The sequence below is a fragment of the Elephantulus edwardii genome, unplaced genomic scaffold (assembly GCF_000299155.1).
Source record: "Elephantulus edwardii isolate Elephantulus edwardi_28Jun2011 unplaced genomic scaffold, EleEdw1.0 scaffold00014, whole genome shotgun sequence".
In the NCBI taxonomy this organism is placed as follows: Eukaryota; Metazoa; Chordata; class Mammalia; order Macroscelidea; family Macroscelididae; genus Elephantulus; species Elephantulus edwardii.
Window position 1 is genome coordinate 26,402,309 of NW_006399764.1, and position 20,969 is coordinate 26,423,277.

Consider the following 20,969-nt stretch of genomic DNA (forward strand, 5'->3'; position numbering starts at 1 on the left):
CGTTTTCTATTGGGGTGTTCTGATGGGTGTGCAAATGTAGTTTGTGAGATTTTCATTTCCATTTCTTTGCGGACCAGTGATGTGAGATACCTTGTAATAACGTTTTTAGCTGTTTGATGCATTCGTGGGAAGTGCTTGTTCAGATACTCACCTTGTTATTTAGGATTGTGTCTTTTGTTTTGTTGATGTGGAGAAGTTTTTTGTTCCAGATATTAATCCTTAAGTAGCAGGTATTGTCCTTCAGTCCATTTGATTCATCAGTCTGAACTGTGACTTTTTATGAACAGAAATTATTAATTTTTTTAAAATGTCCTAATCTTTGCCTTTGTGATTAATGATTTTTGTGTTGTGTAAGAAGTCTTTGCTTATTCCAAGGTTGTGATGATATTCTTGTATCTTATCTTTTAGATATTTATTTAGATATTATTTGTTTATTTAACCTTTCATACTTGAGTCTGCACAGAGCTCTGACGGCATAGTGGATAAGCTCCAGACTGCCAACCAAAAGGTCAGGAGTTCAAACCCACCAGCCACTCTGCAGAGAAAAGATGTCACACTGAACTCCCATAAAGATGTTTTTGTGTGCCGTCAAGTCAGAAACAACTCGTAGCTGACCCTCCAACGGGTTTTCAGAGGCTGTAAATCACACAGGAGGAGAGGGCCAATCCTTCTCGTGAGGAGCAAATGGGGGATGCACTGTCCCTGCTCCTGAGATCACCAGAGTTCCTCTCTGTCAAGTTCACAGCCCTGGCAACCCTCTGGGACCATTTTTTTCTTGTCTTACAGTGTTACTAGGAGTCAGAATTGACTCAGTGGCAATGGGTGATGGATATTTAGGTCTATAGTCTTTGTGAAATGGATTTCTATGTATGATTTGAGATAAACATCAAGATTAACTTTCCCTTGTGAATATCTATTTGATCCAGCCCCTCATATTTTTAAAAAACAAACATTCTTTCCTGATGCACAATAACACCATACTTGTAAATCACGTGAACACATTTGTGTTTCTGTGTTCTCTCTTCCTGTCTGTTAGTCTGTTTTTCTGTCCTTGTATCATAGTGTTTTAATAACCCATTTAGCTGCCTCCCCTCCATTTATACTTTCTCAATGCCACCCACGTGCTCACACTGGACTTGTCCTTGACATCTCACGTCACATTCATTTCATTTGCTAAGCACTATGGATTCTGCCTTCTCAGTTAAGCACTGGGGTCAGCTTTTTTGTTTCCACCATTCCCTTATTCGAGACTACTTTCATTCTTCACATAGACTATAGTGCAGAAACTTCCTAAATTAGTTCAGTGTTTTAGAATCTACATTTCTCCATTACAGAGGGAGCTCTGGTGTTGTCATGTACCGGGAGTTAACACTGCTGGACCAAAAGCCATGCCTTTCTGGTGGGTTGAGTCCACGAGTGACTCCAAGGGCGATCTCCTTGGGGACGTTTCCTCCAAGGTTTACAGCCCCCCTCACAAACCCACTGGAGGGTCAGCGCTAAGCGGTTCCTACTTGAGGACAATGAATTTAATCATTATAACCATAAGAACATAGTCTGTTGGTTTGTGTGTGTTTGGTTTTGTTTTGTTTTGTTTTAAATCTTCCTTAGCGTGGAAACTTCACACTTTATTATTAAAGTGGAGAGAATGGTATAAAAATGAAAGGCCATGCCATATTCATGGGTTGGAAGACTCAGTTGGTAAAAACAGATATCAGTTCTCCCCAAATTGATTTACAGATTCAATATGACAGCGATCTAAATGTCAGCAAGCTGTATGACACATCATTTAGCTTTTAAAATTTGCAGCAATTGAACACTGTCAGTGGGGTATTTCAAAGCAAATTCCAGACATTATGTAAATTAACCTCAGCACCTAGACTGAGGACTCTTTGAAAAAATAAAAGATAATCATAGTATCATGTCTGAAAAGCTTAATAACTCCATAATAATCATGTACGATTTGGAAGCAGGAGTGGCATCCACTTCTAAACAACATGCTTCTGGAAACTCTATGAACTTTGAGAAATGATAGTTATAGAAAGACTTCAGCCCTTTTGTTCAGAGGGTCACTGTCGACTCGAAGGCAATCAACAATGTTCAGCAGGACAGTATTTCATGACGTCTTCTCACTCTCTTCTTCTAGATGGTCTTTGCTATTTCTAGTCCCTCTGCATTTTTGTATACATTTTGGAATCAGCTGATCAGTTTCCGTGTATAAATCCACATCCACACGTCTTACTGACATTTAGGTCGCTGTCATAGTGAATCTGTAGATCAGTTTGGGGAGAATTGATAACTGTCTTTACAATACTGAGTTTTCCAACACATTCATGTGGCATGCCCTTTCTTTTTTTTTTTTTTTTTCAAGTTGTCTTTAATTTCTTTTAACAATGTTGTGTTCTAGGAGGATATCTGGCACATTTTATTTAAATATATTTCTAGCAACTTGATTTGTTGTTGTTACAAAGTTTCTTTCTAAAATTTACTCTTATCCAGCAAGTTTGCTAAACTTGTTAGTAACTTTTAGATTCTTTTGAAATATCTATGTTCATACTCACAGCATCTTTGAAATTCCCCTCTTCCTCCCTCCTTCTGATCTTTATAAATGTTGTGGGTCTTGTTAAGTGTAGTCGAGTTGAGTATGACTCAGCAATCTTATGAACCGCAGCTCTGAATCCCAGCCTACCTTGTGCTAACTTTACCACCTCTGATGCACTTGAGCTCTTTGCTGCATTTAGATTTTTTTTTTTAAGAGACATCTCCAAGCATTATGCTAGGTGAACTAATTCAGTCCCAGGACTGAATACTAAGGACTAGTACTGTATGAGACCATTTTTGTAGAACATGTATGAAGATCCAGGGCAGGGAAGGTGGGAGTAGTGGGGTGAGGTTGGGCAGGAGTGAGGATGTGGGGAGTGGGGGGTGTTAATTATCACACAATTTAATGGGTGGAGGGAGAGGTGGGTAAAGGAAATCTGAAAGATTCAGTGTGAAAAACAATTTATATGAACTGTAAGTAAATCAGTATAAAATAAAATTTTAAAACAAGTTCTTACCTCTCTCTTAAAAAAAAAAAAAAGACATCTCCAGATTAATTTGTGAATGTTCCCTTGTGTTTCTGGTTTGCTAAGGTTTTTATCCTGAATAGACCTAACTTGTCAAATATGTTTTCTGTATCTGTGAAGATTATCACTTAAGTTTTTTCCACCTTTTACTCTAGTATCATGGTATGTTATTATAGACAGTGTTATATCAATCTTGTTTTCCTGCAGTAAGCTGAACTTGAGATATTATATATTTATTACTGGATTCAGTTTGTTAAGAATATTTTTATGAGAAAGTTTCATTTGTAATTTTTCTTTTATTGTAAAGTCTGCCAGATTTGGTATTATGGTTTTCATGATTTCATAAAGAAAGTTTGAAAGTATTCCCTTTGTCAAGGGAGGAGTCTAGGAGAGTTTGCATAGTATTAATATCTTTTTTTCCCTTTTCATGTTGGGAAAAATTCTAGTAAGGCCATTCACCTTGGTGTTTTCTTCAATAGATACACAACTGTTACCCCTTTCTGTTCCTTTTGCCATAACCTTGATTGTGTTTCTCAATAAGCTTTTGTACTCCATTCAGCTATTCTAGAATAGGGTAAAAGTTAATCCCTGTCTGTGGTGTCTGCAGTGATGTTCATCGTTTGTTTCTGACCTTGGTCCTTTATGCACCTCCCCTCTTAGTCTCTTGTAAGTCTTGTCTCTTGTCATTGTGTGCCTGGTAGTAGGGTTCTGACTTACAGCGACCCCGTGTGATGGAGCAGACCTGCCTCGTAGGACCTGATGCAGGGAAGCAGCACCTTTCTCCAGCAGCCAGTGCCTGGTTCATACCCCCAGGGCTCTTTCTGCTCCTGTCTAGGGAGTTATTGGTCTCATTGTTCTTTTTAGAGGGACAGCTTCTGTTTTTTTCTTTCACTGATGTTTATTTTCTGGTTTGACACCTACCCATTTACTATTATTGCCTTGATTCTGTGTTTTTGGGGAGTCCAGGTGGTACAGTGGTTGAGAGGTTGACCGTTGATTACAACGTTGGTTCCAACCTACCCAGCTTGGTCTGTGGGAAAGAGAACAGGACTATTCACTCCCAGTGAGAGTTCAGCCTGGGTGACCCTCTGGGCAACCTCCCACCACCTCCCAGCGCGGAGGCTGACCAAACCCTCAGGACAAGTGGCCACTGAGCGCTGTGCTGTGGGTTTAACGTGCTGTTTGGTTTGGTTTGACTTGAGGTGAATGTCTGGAAATACATTTGTAAGGTGTGTTCAAAAGTATATTCTTTTTCTGGCAAAGTTCTTGCAAGGTACTTTTTTCTCCTTTGTTTTTTCCTTTAATATTTGGGAAAGTTCTCATGAAGCCAGTTGCCAAACGAGAGAAGCATGAGAATCATCTGAAGCACTGGTTAGAACTCTGTTGAGCCCCACCCAAGATTTCCTCCTTCCACAGTTTCGGGGTGGGATGAGAACATGCATTTTACACATTCCTGAGTGCTACTGTGCTGTTTCTGGGGACTACACTTTGACATCTGGGAGGTGTAAGCCATTACTTTTCAGCATGTGTGTATATGTTTTAATCTGTGTATTCATTTCATACACTTCTTCATCTGGTTGTCTGGAGTTTTGATACATTTGCATTTTTTGTGCCAGTCAGAACATTTTCAGATTTTTTCCTGTGGTTTCTTCTTTGATCCATCTTTATTTGGGAAGTATAATTCTTCATTTTTGAACACTTAGGGATTTCCTAGCTCTCTTTTTGTTACTGATGCCTAGTATAATGTCACCGTGGTCAAAGAATCTGCTTGGCGTTATCTCCGTCTTTTGGAATTTGTTACTGTCTCTATTTTAGGTGTGTGTCTGTTCCTCACTTACCAACTATCGTGTTATCTGACACTGTGCATTTATCTTGTTAAGTGCATTTAGAATACTTTGGAAAAAAAATTCTCAGGTGGTATATCTAATGGTTCCAGCCCCATGCAGAGCCGTAGCCATGCCTGGGTAGCCTCTGTGAGCCACCCAAACAATATACCGGAGACAGCCAGGCTGTGGGATACCGTCTCCCCTTTGCCCAAGACATTTGGTTCTGAGAAAAGAACATTGGTAGGATGAGTTGAGGTTTAAGGCAGGTGCGGTGAGGCCAGGCGAGCGTGGGAAGGTTTCAGGGGCTGTGGGATGTTGGTGAGAGGTGGGAAAGGGAGGTAAAGACAGTTCAGTTGTGCGGAACTGCGGTGCCAAATCAGACGAACAAGCTAGGTACCTGCCCAGGTTGGGCAGCAGGAAGTGGTGGGCAGAGAAGAGTGGCCTCTCTGTCTAGGGCTGGTGGTGGGCGATGGACAAAACCTGAGTGCCGTCACCCCCCCCCCCAATACCCTACTGGGCTCCACCGTGTGGGACAGGCATGATGGGAGGGAACCCGCTGTGAACCCACATCCCAGCACGATAGTGAGGGGGTGCACCAAGGGGGTGCACTGGCACCGATGGTGGGGCACGGCGCCCACTCTCACGTGACACTGATTTTACATCACAGCGTCATCTCTGCAGCCGGAACACGTCAGTGAGTGAAGAGTGAGTGTTGTGAAAGGCATATATTGAAGCCACAAGGTTCAGCTTGCTTTGCCGCGTTGTGTTTCAGGCCCTGAAAACCCGTGGCTGGTGCAAGCGTATGGCTCTGCAGCCAAGCACCCCTTTGCGTCCGTGGTGGCCCAGGAGGTTTTCCAGAGTGGAATCATTCCTTCCGATACAGACTTCCGCATCTTCAGGGACTTTGGGAACATTCCAGGTGAGTGGCCAGTGACTTCATGGGCTCTTGTACAACAGTGGTTCATAAAAGGCCGCTTTCTGCATCGCAGTCCCAGAGGTACGCAGTTCAAATCCTACCGGATGCTCTGCTGAACAAGGAGGGACAATCTCCACCTGTACCAGTCAGATCCAACTTGATGGTACACACACATACACACACACACACACATATTAAAAAAAATTTAAAAGAAATGTCTGCTTTCATTTTTGGAAGGTAAGTGGCACGTTCTGAGAGGAAGGTTTCCCTGTGAGAGCTGTTCCTTCTCGCTCCACAGTCTCCTGGCTGCTCCCTGCTCTGTGAACTCCACACAAACATAAAGCATGGTCTCCTCCAGGGCGCTCCTTTGTCCTGAGGACCAGCGGTGGGAAAGCGGTCTAACATTTTCTTCCCAGATGGTCAGGACCCTCTCTTGAGGGTTCTTTGAGTTTTGTTCGTACCTGGCTCTGTGCATTCTTAGCTGCTTGGCCCACTTTATTGAAGCTAAGTTTTAGCTCTTGTCTGGATGGGATGCAGATGACAAGTCTTTGATGGCCGCCTTCAGCCCTGCACTCCCACCCCTTCTCTGTGAAGTGCCTGCCTCCCCAGGAGATCCTGTTCCTGTCCGTCCTTCACTGTTGGGCTGTGAGTTACGGCTCTCATGTGGGTTCTGTAGGAACCAGGAAGAGAATGCCAGCCGTTCATTCATAAATGTCATCACAGTCAGGAATTGACCTTTTAGGAATGTAATGCGCTAAAGCAAAATTGATCTTTATAGCAAAATAACTTTGCCTTCTTTTCTTTATTCTCTGGTGCAGGAATAGACTTAGCTTTCATCGAGAATGGATACCTTTACCACACCAAGTACGACACAGCAGACAGAATCCTGACCGATTCCATTCAGCGAGCAGGTTGGTATTCGTTTAGACTTTTGATGCACTATTGGATGGTCCGTAAACCTTTTCTGCTTCATGGGGTGTGCATGGGCTGGGGGTGAGACTGCTCCCTGAAGAAGGTGACCTCCCATTGTGGGCAGCGGGGGACAGTGCAGACTGGAATGGAGGGGACACCTGCTTGCGTGTCCCCACGCTCTCCTGACACAGAAGGAGTCGGTTACATTGTTCTCAAGTTGGATGGGGCAGACAGGTGAGATGCCAGAGGAGGCCACGGGGCAAGGGCGTTAAAGGTGCTTTCCAGAGAGATCTGGAATTGTCCCAGGTGGTGGGTCGGATGCGGAAGCTCCAAGAGTTGGTAGATTGAGCACAGTGTGTTCCAGGGCACAGGAACAGAAGCTGCATTTTCAGAAACAAGGGGAAGGGGGATGGTGTATGGGCAGAACTAGCTGTAGGAGGTCAGCGAGCAGATGCCAGGGGCACCAGGAATGGCTGAAGCAGGTGAGGGGTGAGGCACCTACTGTCTGGTGGCATCTTGAGGGATTGGCAGGGACCAGGCTGCAGGGCCTGCTGGGTGAGCTGAGTGTAACCCTGAAGACCTGGCTGGGGGTCATGGGACATCGGAATGAAGGGACACTGTGGCCAATTAGACACATTCTGATTAAATTCAGTTAAGATAGGCAGTAAGTAGAAGACGTGCATTGGATTGACTGCAATGATCCCAGTGTCAGAGTTGTTGACACTGGGGGAACATGGGAGGCACCTCTCACCCAGAGCAAACAGAAAGTGATGGCTGGACACTCTGGTGGACCCTGACGGCGGGGTGCCTGGGGTTAGGGGTGTGTCCTGGGTGATCACAGATGCTGGATTATACATGAGCACTGAGCACAGGGTGGACGTGAAAATGGGTTTTGCCAGAGTGAACGGAAGGAGAGGGCAGGGGACTGAGCCTGGGGGAGGCACGTTTGGACCGACGGAGATGAGCCGTGCCTGGAGGAGATTGAGGAAGGCTGAGCCGTGCCTGAGATGAATGAATGGAGGCCTGTGAACTGTCGCTGTCATTGTGTAGATGCACTCGTATTTACTGGGGCCTCTCGCTCAAGACCTCTCTGCTCCTTGGACTTCCTCTCCCCAGGGCCTCTGTCCATGCAGTTCCCTCAGTCTGCACTAGAGCTCAGTGTGTCTGATTCATCCTCAGCTATAAATAGCACTTCCCGAGAGATGCCTCCGACGTCCCACACTCCCTCGGTCCCCAGGCCCCCGTTGTCAGTGTAACCTCCTGTTGTCTGTGTCATCGGGGGCTTTGTGACCTGACTCACCGCTGAATTTACGGTGTTAAGAGTGCCTGGTACAGGGGCTTATCTGTTAATGTCTGGAAAGGGGGAATAACCAGGGAGCACAGAGCAGCTGATTATAGAGCTTAGAGCTTCATTGTAGTGCAGGGGCCAGGACCAAGGCCAAGACTGTACAGTCGGTTGGGCCTGTAAATGGAGAGGAAATGATGCAACGGGCGTGGGCCTAACTGAAGGCATCTGGGAAGTGAGAGAGGGTGGGAGGATGCTGGGAAACTGCTCCTGTGCATCTGGGAAGTGGGAGAGGGTGATGGATGCTGGGACACTGCTCCTATGTCACCTTCTTTGTAGCTGTTTCTTTACTCAAGCAGCAGTGGTTTATTCCTGCTGTTAGGTCATTTATACATGTGAGTCACGTCAAGATAAGTCATTGTATCATCTACCTTTTTACCAACAGGTGATAACATTTTAGCAGTTCTTAAGTATCTAGCGACGTCTGATATGCTGGCTTCCTCCTCTGAGTATCAGCATGGAAAGATGGTCTTCTTTGACGTGTTTGGCCTTTTTGTCATCGCCTACCCTGCCCGGGTTGGCTCGGTAGTGAACTACATGGTGGTCCTGGCCGCTGTGGTCTACCTGGGCCGAAAACTCCTGCAGCCCAGACGGAAAAGTAAGTGTGGTCTCTGCACTGGAGGTGCTGGCTAGGCAGGGGCTGCGGAACGAACGCTCTGTGCTCATCCCAAATGAATCTTTGCAGAAAGTTGAAAATCTGAAAAAAGAATGAATGGTTTGATGTTGTAAGAAATGCCCAAATGACTGTCATCTTGCTATGCTTGTTAAACTTCTGATGTTGCGGAAGCAGTTTGTTTTCATGTCTTACACACACGCACCACATAGGTGCTGCTGAGAAATGAACTGTACAGGTTTTCAGTGCAAAGTCCCTTGAGAAGGTCTTGTCCACGCCACAGACGTTGTAAAGCCCCCTTAGAGTCAACGTGAACTGCTTTGGGTTACAGTTGCTTCTTTCTCCTTGAAATGTTCTTACTCGAAAGGGCTCATAGTCTTTAATTAATATCTGCTTTGTAAGGTCATATTTCGCAGCGATTTGAAGAGTACCCCTCAGTCGTTCCTCCCCCATGCTCCTTTCACTTCCTGGGCTGGCTGCTTTGGGCAGGATTTGGAACTCTGCCTTTGATTCTTCTGTTATTTTGATAAAGAAAGCACCCCAAAGGTGATGAAGCTTCGGACCTTCCTCTCTCCTTGTCAGATTCTTCCAGGAATCTGAGCAATTCCAGGAAGCCTTAGTCCAGTGTCCTTAGTATCCATAAGCCAAAGCAGCACAGAGCCGGCTCAGTGCTGACCCCGGGCGGCACTTTGTCAGCTTCCTAAGGCTGGGACTCTAAGGGACGAAGCTGCCTCATCGTACTCCCAGAGAGTGGCTGGGGGATCCCACCCACGGGGTAAGCAGCCCCAGATGCCACGCTCTTTCAGTACCCGTGTTGTATACCATCAAATCAGAAGCCACCCAAAGCTGACCCTCCAGTGGGTTTTCAGAGGCAGTTAATCACGTGGGAGGAGACTGCCATCCTTCAAGCAGCTGGTGGATTTAAACTGTGGACCTTTGGGTTGCCACTGTAACTCTTTACCACTCAATAGACACCAGTCAGTGCTGTTGTTGTGTACCGTCAAGTCAGAATGGACTCATAGTTGACCCTCTGGAAGGTTTTTAGAGGCAGTTAATTGCACGGGAGGAGATTCCCCATCCTTCTCCGCAAGAGCAGCTGGTAGATTTGAACTTTGTGCCTTGGGGATTGCAGTGCAGCTTCTTACCACTAGGCCACTAGTGTTCCCTCACGTCAATATTTTTGATTGCCTTCAAGTTGAGCACGACTCATAGCGACCCTATGAACAAAAGGCCTGAAGCCTTTTTATAACTATCAACATTTATCAGAGTTCATAGAGTTTCCGAAGGCATGTTGTTTAGTAAGTAGATGTCACTCCTGCTTCCAAAGTCAATATTAGTTAAAGATTTCTGTGATAGTTCTTCTGGGACCGCTTCTGTTGCTTAACAAACTCTTGTTGGCACTAGGAAGTTTCAGTTCTTTTCAGTTGCAGTGGTAAATGTGATGATTTTTCCATGTACTCCATGTACTGCTTTTATGATTGGGGACCCTGGTGGTGCAGTAGTTAAGTGTTTGGCTGCTGACGGAAGGGTTGGCAGTTCAAACCCACCATGTGCTTCCTGGGAGGGAGATGGGGCAGTCTACTTCAGTGAAGCTCACCTGCTTTGGAATCGCTGGGGCGGTTCTCTCCCGGCAGGGCTGTGAGAGTTGGAGCTACCTCGAGGCACCGGGTTTGCTCTCTCTGGTTGTGTGGTGATGGTGGAGATGGTGACCTCCGCTTTGGGTTTCTCTTCACCAGCTGCTCACTACACGAAGGACTTCCTGTGCGGGCTCGGCGTCACCCTCGTCAGCTGGTTCACCAGCCTGCTCACTGTGCTCATCATCGCCGTCTTCATCTCGCTCATCGGACAGTCTCTGTCGTGGTACACCCACTTCTATGTTTCCGTCTGTCTGTATGGAGCGGCAGCTGTGGCCAAAATAGTGTTCATACACAGCCTCGCAAAAAGATTCTATTACGTGGTAAGTGTCGTTTGATTTTAAATGCTGTCTTCAAGAATTGAAGGCAATCCCAAGTGGAATCATTAACATTTGACCCTTTGAACTGTTAAAACTTGCTTTGCCTGGTTACAGAAAACTGGCTTCAGGGATGGCTTTGGAACATCGCTGGCCTTGGGAAGTCATGGCTTTGGGAAGGGTTTCTTACGGTGAGGGCTGGGTGCAGATTTGGAATGAGGTTACGCGCCTGGCCTCCAAGTGGTGTTTGCACTAACAGCCGGCCGCCAGCCCTGCTGTTTCTGTGGTTAGATGCTCATCCCACCCTCCGTCCCTGGCTCGCTCGCCCAGTGATGGAGCGGTTTTACTGTTTTTTTTACTGTCCATGAGGCTGGGGCCTGTTCTTTGCTGTAACCCCGGCGCTCAGACACGCCTGACCCATGCCCTTATGAACAGCGAGTGTTTGCTGCCTCAAAGGATGGGAGATGGGTCCCTGAATGCTACATCAGTGCCTGCTTAGAGAATACTACCCATTATGGTTCAAATGTGTAAATTTTGTAAAATGAAATTAGGAATTCGGGTTGTGAACTAATGCCCAAGCCCAACCACACCCCTTCAAACGAGTCAGTGCCGGCTCCTGACGACCCTCCGTCGAGGTCCGGGGCTGGAAATCCTCATGGACGGAGCAGGCCGTCTCTTCTTCCCAGAGAGCTGGTGGGTTCGAACTGCACACCTTATGGTTAGCAGTTGATTGCTTTGTCCGTAGCGCCAGCAGAGCTCCTCTGAAATAACAAGACTGGAAAAAAGAAATTGCCAGGAAACAGAGAGCCTTGATTTTTCTGAGTTTCTGGGCAGTTAAAGGAGAAAATGCTGCCCAACTCCCCATTTATCAAGACAAGCCGTGCATATGGGCTTTTGGGGTTTCCCCGTCAGTAATTAGAAGGGAGACCTGAGGACTGTCACCAGTGTTTGGTCCCCGACCCTGTTGTCCGTTTCTGTTAAAAGTTGGGACATGATCCAAGGTCCCTTTCCAGGTTGGCAGGCTCTGCTGAAGAAAAGTTCTTTGTTCTGTGACACCTGCTTCTGGTTGAGCTAGGACTTTTGTCCTGACGGCTTCAAATTCTACAGGAATTACCCCACGGGGCTCAGTTTCACACTTTTGTCCTCTGTGCTTCTCTGTGTGTAACCCAAGCGCCTGGCTGTCGGGGACAGGCTGTGCCAGGGGCAGACACACTTCCTAAAGTCCAGTGACTTTGACTGAATTTAAATGCAGTCATATAACTGAGGGCAGAGGGTGAGATGGAAAGAATGATCTGCTCCTTTTTCTCCGAGTCGCTCTTGGGCTTGATGCTGTACTGAGACAGGTGATAGACTTGTAGGAAGTGGCCCTTGGCTTCACTGAGATCACGATTTTATGCAGGAAGTGGGGAAGCCAGCACAGTGCCTGCAGAGCACAGGAGGATGGCACGTGCCCGAGAAGGATGGCACCTTCCCAGTACCCTGGGAACACAGGGAGCCGTGAGCTCAGACTAATTGCTGTTGAGTCAGAGCTGATTGATGCCACTTGGCATCGTTGGTTCTAGATTCATCTATATTGTTTTTCATGTATTCTTTTTTTAAAAAAAAAATCAGTAGTTTTTTACTTTTGCTTTACATTAAAAATTCTTTTTAATGAAAATGTATTTGCATATAATAATTCATATATATCATGTTTTGTACATGCACTTTGTGTTTTATACAATCATTCATACACATTTAGTATAATTACCATTGCTCTATTTTTTTTAAAAAATATTTTATACTGGTTTACTTAGAGTTCATATACATTGTTTTTCTCACGTATTTTAAAAATTAAGCATCTGGTCGACATATGAGATGTTCAGGGGTGGTTGCCTCTCTTTCTGTCCAAGGAAGGCTGTTAAGTGAACATCAACTTGTATTTGAAAACACCTGCATGGAGCTTTCTGAGCTTTTAAAGTAGAATTCCTTAGGACATATGTACTCTCTAAATGAGGAAGTAGAGGAGAAAAACGCAACAGTTTTTATCCCATTTTTTACATTCCTGGGATGTTTGCATTGAATAGAATCACTTAAAGTTGTAGTCAACTTGATGGCACTAACAAAAGCATAGTAAGTTCACATAACAGCTTTCCTCTGAGAGCTCAAGTCACCGCACAGAAACCCTTAGACTTCACGCCTTAGGAAGTATCATCCAGAGTGTATGATGGGCAGGTTCCAGGGTGCTCTTGTCATCAGTTCCAGTGCAGTCATCCTGTAAAACCAACTCCTAGGTTTCTGAGGCTGTTAGTCCCTAAGGAAGTGACTGTCGTATTGTGCTCCCGCGCAACAGCTTCGAGTTCAGACCACCAACCTCTCAGTTAACAGCTTAGCCCTTAACTGGTGTACCACCAGCACCTTTCCATAAACGCCCAAAGCGAACCTTTCCCACTCGGGGAGGGAGGCCCCGCAGTTTCCCTGCTGTCCTGTGGGGGCGCTCGTGTGTGCTTCAGACAGGTTGAGGGGAAGTTGCATGAACACAGATGTTACAGATGAGTGATTTTAGGAGAGTTCTTTTTTTCTCCCTCGATTTTAGAACATTTCAAAAAGTTACTTTTAGCCTTATGGAGAAAAAGCTCAGGTAAAATACAAGTAAGAATATTGTTTAAATTCCATTTTGTTCCCAGAAGCCATTACAGTTTACTTCATCGTGAGGGTAGCTCCGTCTGGGTTGACTGGGAAGTGCTGCTTTCCTGAATAATGGGAGTTAGGTTGCAGTGAAAGTTCTGTGAACGAGACAGCTTTTTGCCACTCTCTTTTTAATTTGTCTTTTCAGAATGCCAGTGACCAGTACCTGGGAGAACTGTTCTTTGACATCTCCCTGTTTCTGCATTGCATCTCTCTGATATCACTCACCTTCCAGGGTCTGTGCCTGGCCTTCGTCAGCGCCATGTGGGTGGCGTTTCCACTGCTCACCAGACTCTGTTTGCACAAGGATTTCAAGGAGCATGGTAGGGTATTGTCGGTTTAAGATAGTTGAAGATAAAGTTTTCTGTTTGTGTTTTTTATCTTGGTGGGTCAAAGTCATGGCCTTTGAGTTGGAACCAAGTCATAGCTGACCCTCCACTGGGTTTCTGAGGCTGTAAGGCGCATGAGAGGAGGCTGCCATCCCTCTCCTGGGGAGCTGCTGGTGGAGTCAGCCTCACAGAGTTGCAGCCTGTGGGATTACAGCACGACTCCATGTACACGGTGGGCTTTCTGTACCAACCCAATACTGGCTTTTTGTTTGGTTTTGCTTTTCATTTTCAAACCTTGTGGATTTTATATCCTGTTTCATTTCACGTTTGTAAACACATGGTAATGTTGCTCTTTCTTTTTTTCTTTCCCTGTTTTCTTTTTAAAAATTATTTTAATTGATATTTTAACAAAAGTTTACAGAAAACTTGGTTTTCCATTCATTCATTATTCATTCATTTTTCTCCTTACACTCCCCCCTCCCCCAGGCAGTTCACTTTTCTCTTTAAAAAGATTCTTTCATTGTTACCCAGTTTCTTCCCTCACCCCACCCCCGAGTCCACTTTGCTATTCACCTCTTATTCTGGACTGTTGTCATACAAATAACACCTAATCATATATTCCTTTTAAACAGTTCTTTCCCTCATCTGTTTCAATGCAGTATTCATTATTTATCCCCTTTTCTTAGTTTCCTCAAAACCCCCATGTCAGTTCTGTTTTATAACACTGGTGTTATGCAATATTTGTCCTTTTGTGACTGAGATATTTCACTCAGCATAATGTCCTCCAGGGTCACCCATTTTTTATGATATTTTATGAGTTCAGTGCTATGTGGTGTTCCATTGTGTGAGTATACCACAGCTTCTCTATCCATTTTGATGCTTTTTCAACTTTTTATTGTGGCTTATTCAACAACTTATACACATTTGCAATCCCCTCGATGTAACAGCACACTTCCTGCTTCCTCCCTAATGTATTATTTATGTGTTTTGTTTAATGCATATATTTGTATTTGTATACATATTTATTTTTGTATTTACAAGTTAGAATATCATGTTTTATTAGGTAACATGTACCAGAAAGATTAAAGTCACATCTAATTTTTTCTCAATTGTTCTTTTTAAATATATTTTTTAAATTGTTGTCATTGATAGTATACACAATAGACCATACACAAGTGCAATGATTTCTACAGTTCAGTGACATTGATTAGATTCTTCAAGTCTCACGACCATTCATTCATTTTTTGATTGCTCCTCCCTCCTTAACATAAACTCACTGATCAGACTTCCTTTTGAGTTGCAGTTGTCAGTTTAATCCCATGTAGGTAATTCTTCAAAGAGTGCTTTACTTAGCACAGACATTCCTTACTAGCTAAGCTAAACTATTGTTATATTTTAAGGCGATTTCAGAGGATGTTTTTGGTTTAAAGATTACCTCAGGGTAATAATTTCCACTATCATGACCTAGTGGTAAGAAGCTGCACTAGCAGCCCAAAGGCATGTGGTTTGAATCCACCATAGCTCTGTGGGAGAAAAATGGGCAGTCTCCTCCTGTGTGATTACTGCTTCTGAAAACCCACTGGAGGGTCAGCTGTGAGTCAGTTCTAACTCAATGGGACACCAAGAAGAAGTGTCCAGTCTCTAAACTCTGGATCCCACAAGAATATGAAATTCTGTAATTTTGTTCTGCAGAATTTCTGCCTTTTGATCAAGAACTTCTAACTCCATGTATGTTGGGTGCCGAGGGCACCTAAGGGCTGTGTAAATCTATACTTGAGCTAGAATTTCACGTGTGTGTGTGTGTGTTTTCTTTTTCCGAGGTGCTGGAGGGAAATTCCTGGTGTGCTACCTTCTGGGGCTGTCCGCCCCTTACCTGTACGTCCTGTACCTCATCTGGGCTGTGTTCGAGATGTTCACCCCCATCCTCGGGAGGAGCGGCTCGCAGATCCCGCCTGACGTCGTGCTGGCTTCCCTCCTGGCTGTGTGTGCAGTGATCCTCTCCTCCTATTTTGTAAGGAAACAGTGTTGGCCTTCCTTGTTTTTTATGTGACTGTGTGGTGAACTGAGCTACACAGAGGTCTCTAAAGGAGACCTGCCTTTTCCTTAACTGGGAAAGTGTTATGCCAAAGACGCACTGCCGGGCCGCTCTAGTTTGTGCCTCCCCATGTCCCCAAGGCCTCTGGGTATACTTCTCAAATGGCCTTTCAGTCTACTGACTTGTAGATCGTAGGCGGTGAGAACTGGTAGAGACTCGCTGATGAACTCTGAGTGGTTTCTTATCTCACATTTTGAAATTACTAATGAGAAGAGGCAGGTGCTGCTCACGTGCGGGTGGTTTCACTACTGCTCGTTGGAGCTGATGGCGGCCCACATCCTGGTGAGGGGTCTGCTATCGTTCAGCTGACTTGAGGTTGGCAAGGAAACATTGACTCACGGATCGTCCTCAAGAGAAGGCCTGGGCATGGCTGCAGGTTATAAGTGAACTAGCCAGATCATGTTGTGTCACTGTGCTTGCCCTGTGGGCACCTGCCTCCACCTTCCTTGTCTCTTCTTTGGGACCCACCGTAGGGCACAGAAGGCAGCCACACGGCAGGTAACCAGACTCCTTGTTGGAGGAAGCCCCAGGCTGGGGTTGCTTCTGCTGTGGTGGCTGCATTCCAGGACCTCTCCAGAGGAGATCCTCGCCAGGCCTCTAGATGGGCAGCTCTCTGTCCTGTGGCATTAAGATTTCTGAGAATAAGAGGTATTCACTGAAAACCCCCCGACAAGCTCTGAGAGTGGAGACTGAGTAACCAAATAGAAAAAGCAGGGCATGACCGCACGGCGGTTCTTTTCTGATGGAGCTAGAGCCTGGCCCCTTGTTGTGTCCAGGGGGTCGCCTAGGAGGGCAGGCTCACAGGATGACAGCGAGAGAGGGGACTGAGCTCCACCAGGGGGGTCGGGGGTGGAACGCATAGATGTGATGACTGAACAACATAATTGGATGTATGTGTAAAGATTGTTAAAATGTCAAAATTTAAAAAAACATGGAAAGAATTTTTTTCTTACAAAACATTTGTTACATATGCATTTATTGCAGTGGGGTTTGAAAGGCAGCAGGTAAGAACATCACGTGTGGCCAACGTTCCCCATGGCGGTTTTTAAGTGGCCAGTGAAGCTTCACGTCTCTGGCTGGCAGGGCAGCCCTCACACATGCTTTTTGAATCTGCTGCGTTGGTTCTACCCTCCACGCTTTCCGGCCCTGTTACCTCTTAAGAGGATGATTAGTCCTTCCTGGTATTTGCAGGGATGAATGGTAATTTCTTAAATGTTCTTTCTTGCCTGCAGTTTAGACTGCTTCTGGTTTTAGTATTAAGCTGTTGTGCGCCAAAAGAACAAGCTGGGGTGTCTTGGGAAAAGTGCAGCCAGAGTGCTCCTTGGAGGCACAGATGGCGAAGTTCATCTCCTGCTTTGGCCGTGCAGCTAGATGAGGCTGTTCCTTGGAAAGGGACATCATGCTGGGAAAAGTTGTCAGTGAAGGAGAAAAAGCCTCGAGCGAGGTGGACTGACACGGTGACTTCAGCAACAGGCTCGAGTGTGTCAGAGACGATAGAGACAGCACAGGGTTTCAGTCTGGCTGTTCCTGGTGTTGCTATGAGTCATACTCGACTTGACAGCACCTAACAAGAGCATCCTCTATGTAGGCTAATAGGTGGCTTTATTGTTTGTCATCATCTGTAGGGAAGGTCCTAATCTAAAGTCAGCTGGGTTATACGTGGGTCCCCAGAGTATGTATTGAATTACAGTCAGTGTGTGGACACCACTGATGCCCGTGCAAAGTGACTGGGATTCCTGGACGTGTCAGCTCCTCACCCAGAAGGGACCACACAAAGCCTGTAGACGTTCGCTTTCCAGGAGATTAACAATGTTTTCAAAGCAGGGGCGTTTACAGATTGGAAGGAAGGGATTAGAAGACGTTCTCTTCTAAACTGTGTTACTAAGAAAGATTTTTTTCCCCACACCAGTCAAATTCAGAAGTGGGGCTGAATACCAACTTTAGTTGCACCAATGTTAATAGTCTTTGAGAACGCACTACCGTCGGACCAGCCTCTAGGAAAGCTTTTTAAAGACAAGATTGCCTCTGGAGAGTCTTTAAAACCTCCTTTCATTTTCCTCTCCTGTGAGGTGCACCTGTTGGCATCTTTCCCAGCGGTTTTTCTCGTTCATATCGAGCTGTCTGCCTGCAGCACTGTTAATGGAGGCAGCCGTTCTCCTTGGCTCAGGGAGGATGGAACCATAGGGCGTGCCGTGGAGAGCGCCCCTCAGCCTTCGGGATTGAAGGGACTGCATTTGCCAGAAGGCACTTCATTTCCTGTGAAGTTAGGGTTAGCAGTTTTCTGGAGATTTGTCTCTGCAGGATATCATGTTGTATTGGGGTATCATGGTACTGATTACGTGAGAAACTGGAGCGCTAGTGGGCGGGGGTCGGAAGGGGCCTTGCAGGTAAGGCACAGTGCCCTCCCATCTATACACAGCGTCTCCTCTTGACTGCCTTTTCCGTGTATTTTGGAACCCAAGGAGACATTTAAGGCACGCGTTGCCTGAGATGCAACATTTAAGACAGATAGGATCAGAAGGGTGACTGTTCTTTCCCTTTTGTTCTCTGCTCTACAATGTCCTTTCCTTGCTCCCTCTCTGGTCCTCCTTCAGAAGTGAGGCAGGGCCAGTAGAGTCAAGGCTCAGGATTGGAGAGGAAGGACCCTGTGACTAAAGTCTAGGCTTAAGCCAGGGGGCTCTGGTCACCCGTCTTCCCAGCTAGATCACTGAATCACGTGGCACTTCCCAGAGCACTAGACATGCTGGACTGGGTCAGCCCCGTCCATAGTGGGAAGACCCTTGTGGGCGGGCCTTATTTATTACACTTCTTGTTTTCTTGGGGGGCTTGTTTTTTGGGTGTTTCGTGCTTTGCTGTATTGCACTTTGCAGATCTGCAGTGGTTCACAGATTGAAGGTCTGTGCCAGCCCCACAGGCCCACGTTCCCAGCAGCAGCCGCCGCTCACATAGCGTCTGTTCTGCTCCTCTCACAGTAGGTAACCTTCCGCTGTCACCCTCAGACCCCAGGGTAGTGGGGACCTGGCTTTCCCTGTGCTGGGAACCCCGAATGGGCCTTGTGACTCGCTGTGGTGTGACGCTGCTTCGTTTGACTGATCTGGAGCCAAACTATCCATGATCCCCGAGGTCTGCCCAACCTTGGCAGCATATTTGAAACTGCTGAGCCATGTTTTAAACACTGTGACCGTCAGGAAGAGCCAGGGCCCACAGTCTGGTGCCTCGCTGGGCTCGGTGCTCCTGGAGCATCTTTGACCCGGGACCAGCAGTGCTTTGCTGGTGACCAGAAGGGACCCCACACCCACCCATGGCTGTCCTTTTGACTTGACACGGTGGGCCATGGCAGGCTGTGAAGAGTTGCTTGACCTCTCTGTTTTCATCTCAGCATCTTGCCCTGTCTCTGATTCTCGCGGTTTTGATCCTTGTGTCTCAGAGCGGTGCACTCAGGGCCGCTGAGGGTCTGCGGCCTGTCCCTTGAGTCATAGGGGACCTCGGAATTTGTCCCGTCTAAAGGTCCCACAGGGGTATTTCGGATCTGGAGGCTGAGTCTGACTGCCCATATTTCATTGGCCAGTGTCCGCCGTCCACCCAGGGGACAGCCTCGCTTGGCTGCGCTGTCCCTCTTGTGCAGGCTTGTTGTCCCGCCAGCGCACGTGCGTGAGCTGGCATCCAGCCAGCATCTTGGCACTTACGAAAGCCTTCTGGGTGGACACAGCGTTCTTGGAATGGGCCTGCGGAAGCTGAAGAGGCTTCCCTCTGGCTACTAGTGAGGACCTGGTGGCTCTCGACTGCCGACTGAACGTTCATGGTTCGAGACCACCAGCTGCTCGAGGAGAGAAAGACAGGGTGGTCAGCTTCTGTAAAAGATGGCCATCCTAGAACACGGAGGGGCGATTGTGCTGCGTCCTGCGGGGACAGTGACAGGACCGTGCTGGCTTTGGGGTTGTTGGTGAGCACCTTACTGTCCAGTGGGGCCTGCTGGGCTGTGTCTTCCCTCTGGGGGCACAGGCAGGGGCAGGCGGAAAACAGTGGCCTGGCACGGCTGCGGGCTCAGTCACCTGTACCTCCCTGCCTTCTGCTACCTGGCAGGAAGGGGACCGACCTGGCAGATTGGAGGCACCTGTTGACGGGGTGTGGATTTGTGATGAAAGTCCTCCAAAATCAAGGTGCTGGTGTGTTAAGCTTTGATGGCATAGTGTGGTTATGTGTTGAACTGCTAATCAAAAGGTCAGTTGTTCGAATCCACCATCCTCTAGTCAATCGGGAAAAACCTGGTGAGTCTCCTCTTTTGAAGGCTGACAGCCCTGGAAACCCATGGAAGGCCCCCTGGGTTAGAATGCACCCGGTGGCAGTAGGTTTGATTTCGGTGTTTGGAGCAAATGTTAGGACACACTGATACATTTTAATACCCTTTATCTGTTAGAGCCCCACTTGTGAAAGTAAAGTCAGTGACAGACACCTTTCAGTGAGTGGCCTGTGTTGGTAATTCTTCTTTTTTTGTGTGTTTTGTCTTCTAGATTAACTTCATCTACCTTGTCAAAAGCACAAAAAGAACCACTGTCGCCCTGACTTTGGTCTGCGCCGTCACCTTTCTCCTCGTCTGCACCGGGACGTTTTTCCCCTATAGCTCTGACCCTGCTAGTCCGAAGCCCAAAAGGGTCTTCCTGCAGGTAAGAGCACCCTGGGGTGATGGCTGAGGTCTGGGCGGGCAGCCCGGTGCGTTCTGAGCTTCCTGAGTCAGCAGAAACCACGCTGGCTCCCCGCCCGCCGACCTGCATTGGGCTGGCCTGTTCTGTGTGTGGCCGCCGGGGAAGGACAGGACTGGCCATCAGGACGCATTCTTATCTTCAGACTTTCGTCTCCCAGGTGACCGATTCAGAAGTGGCCACTTGTTTTTATTTCAGTCCCGACTATAACAAAGGCACCTGCTTGGAAAAACCACCATCAAGTCACCATCATGCAGTGTTGACGCTTTAGAAATGCTCTCACTCCGCTCACTGCCTTCAGATCACAACCAACTCAGTGCTCAGCCTGCAGCAGGTTTTCTTCTCCGAGGCCGGGAATGACCCACTGCTCCTGTAAGGGCCAGTTAATATTTTGACTTTGTAGATGACATGGTTCATCTCTGTTTCTGCAGGGAAAGTGGCTGTAGACAGTACACACACAAGGGCACGTGGCTCGTTGCCTGAAAACAGAGGAAACATTATTAATAAAAACAGATGGGGCAGACACGCCCTGTGGGCTGTGGCCTGTGGTTTG

The 20,969-nt window shown here is 46.7% G+C and overlaps 1 protein-coding gene across 1 annotated transcript in view; it reads left to right on the forward strand.

The window, feature by feature from the left end:
• The window catches only part of ERMP1 (endoplasmic reticulum metallopeptidase 1), a 43,323-nt gene that overhangs the window by 15,907 nt on the left and 6,447 nt on the right, over positions 1-20,969 (forward strand). The window contains exons 4-10 of the mRNA XM_006881311.1: positions 5,664-5,810; positions 6,626-6,718; positions 8,450-8,662; positions 10,414-10,634; positions 13,441-13,615; positions 15,442-15,632; positions 20,228-20,380. Coding sequence (XP_006881373.1) covers positions 5,664-5,810; positions 6,626-6,718; positions 8,450-8,662; positions 10,414-10,634; positions 13,441-13,615; positions 15,442-15,632; positions 20,228-20,380 — 1,193 coding nt within the window. The remainder of the gene's footprint in view (positions 1-5,663; positions 5,811-6,625; positions 6,719-8,449; positions 8,663-10,413; positions 10,635-13,440; positions 13,616-15,441; positions 15,633-20,227; positions 20,381-20,969) is intronic.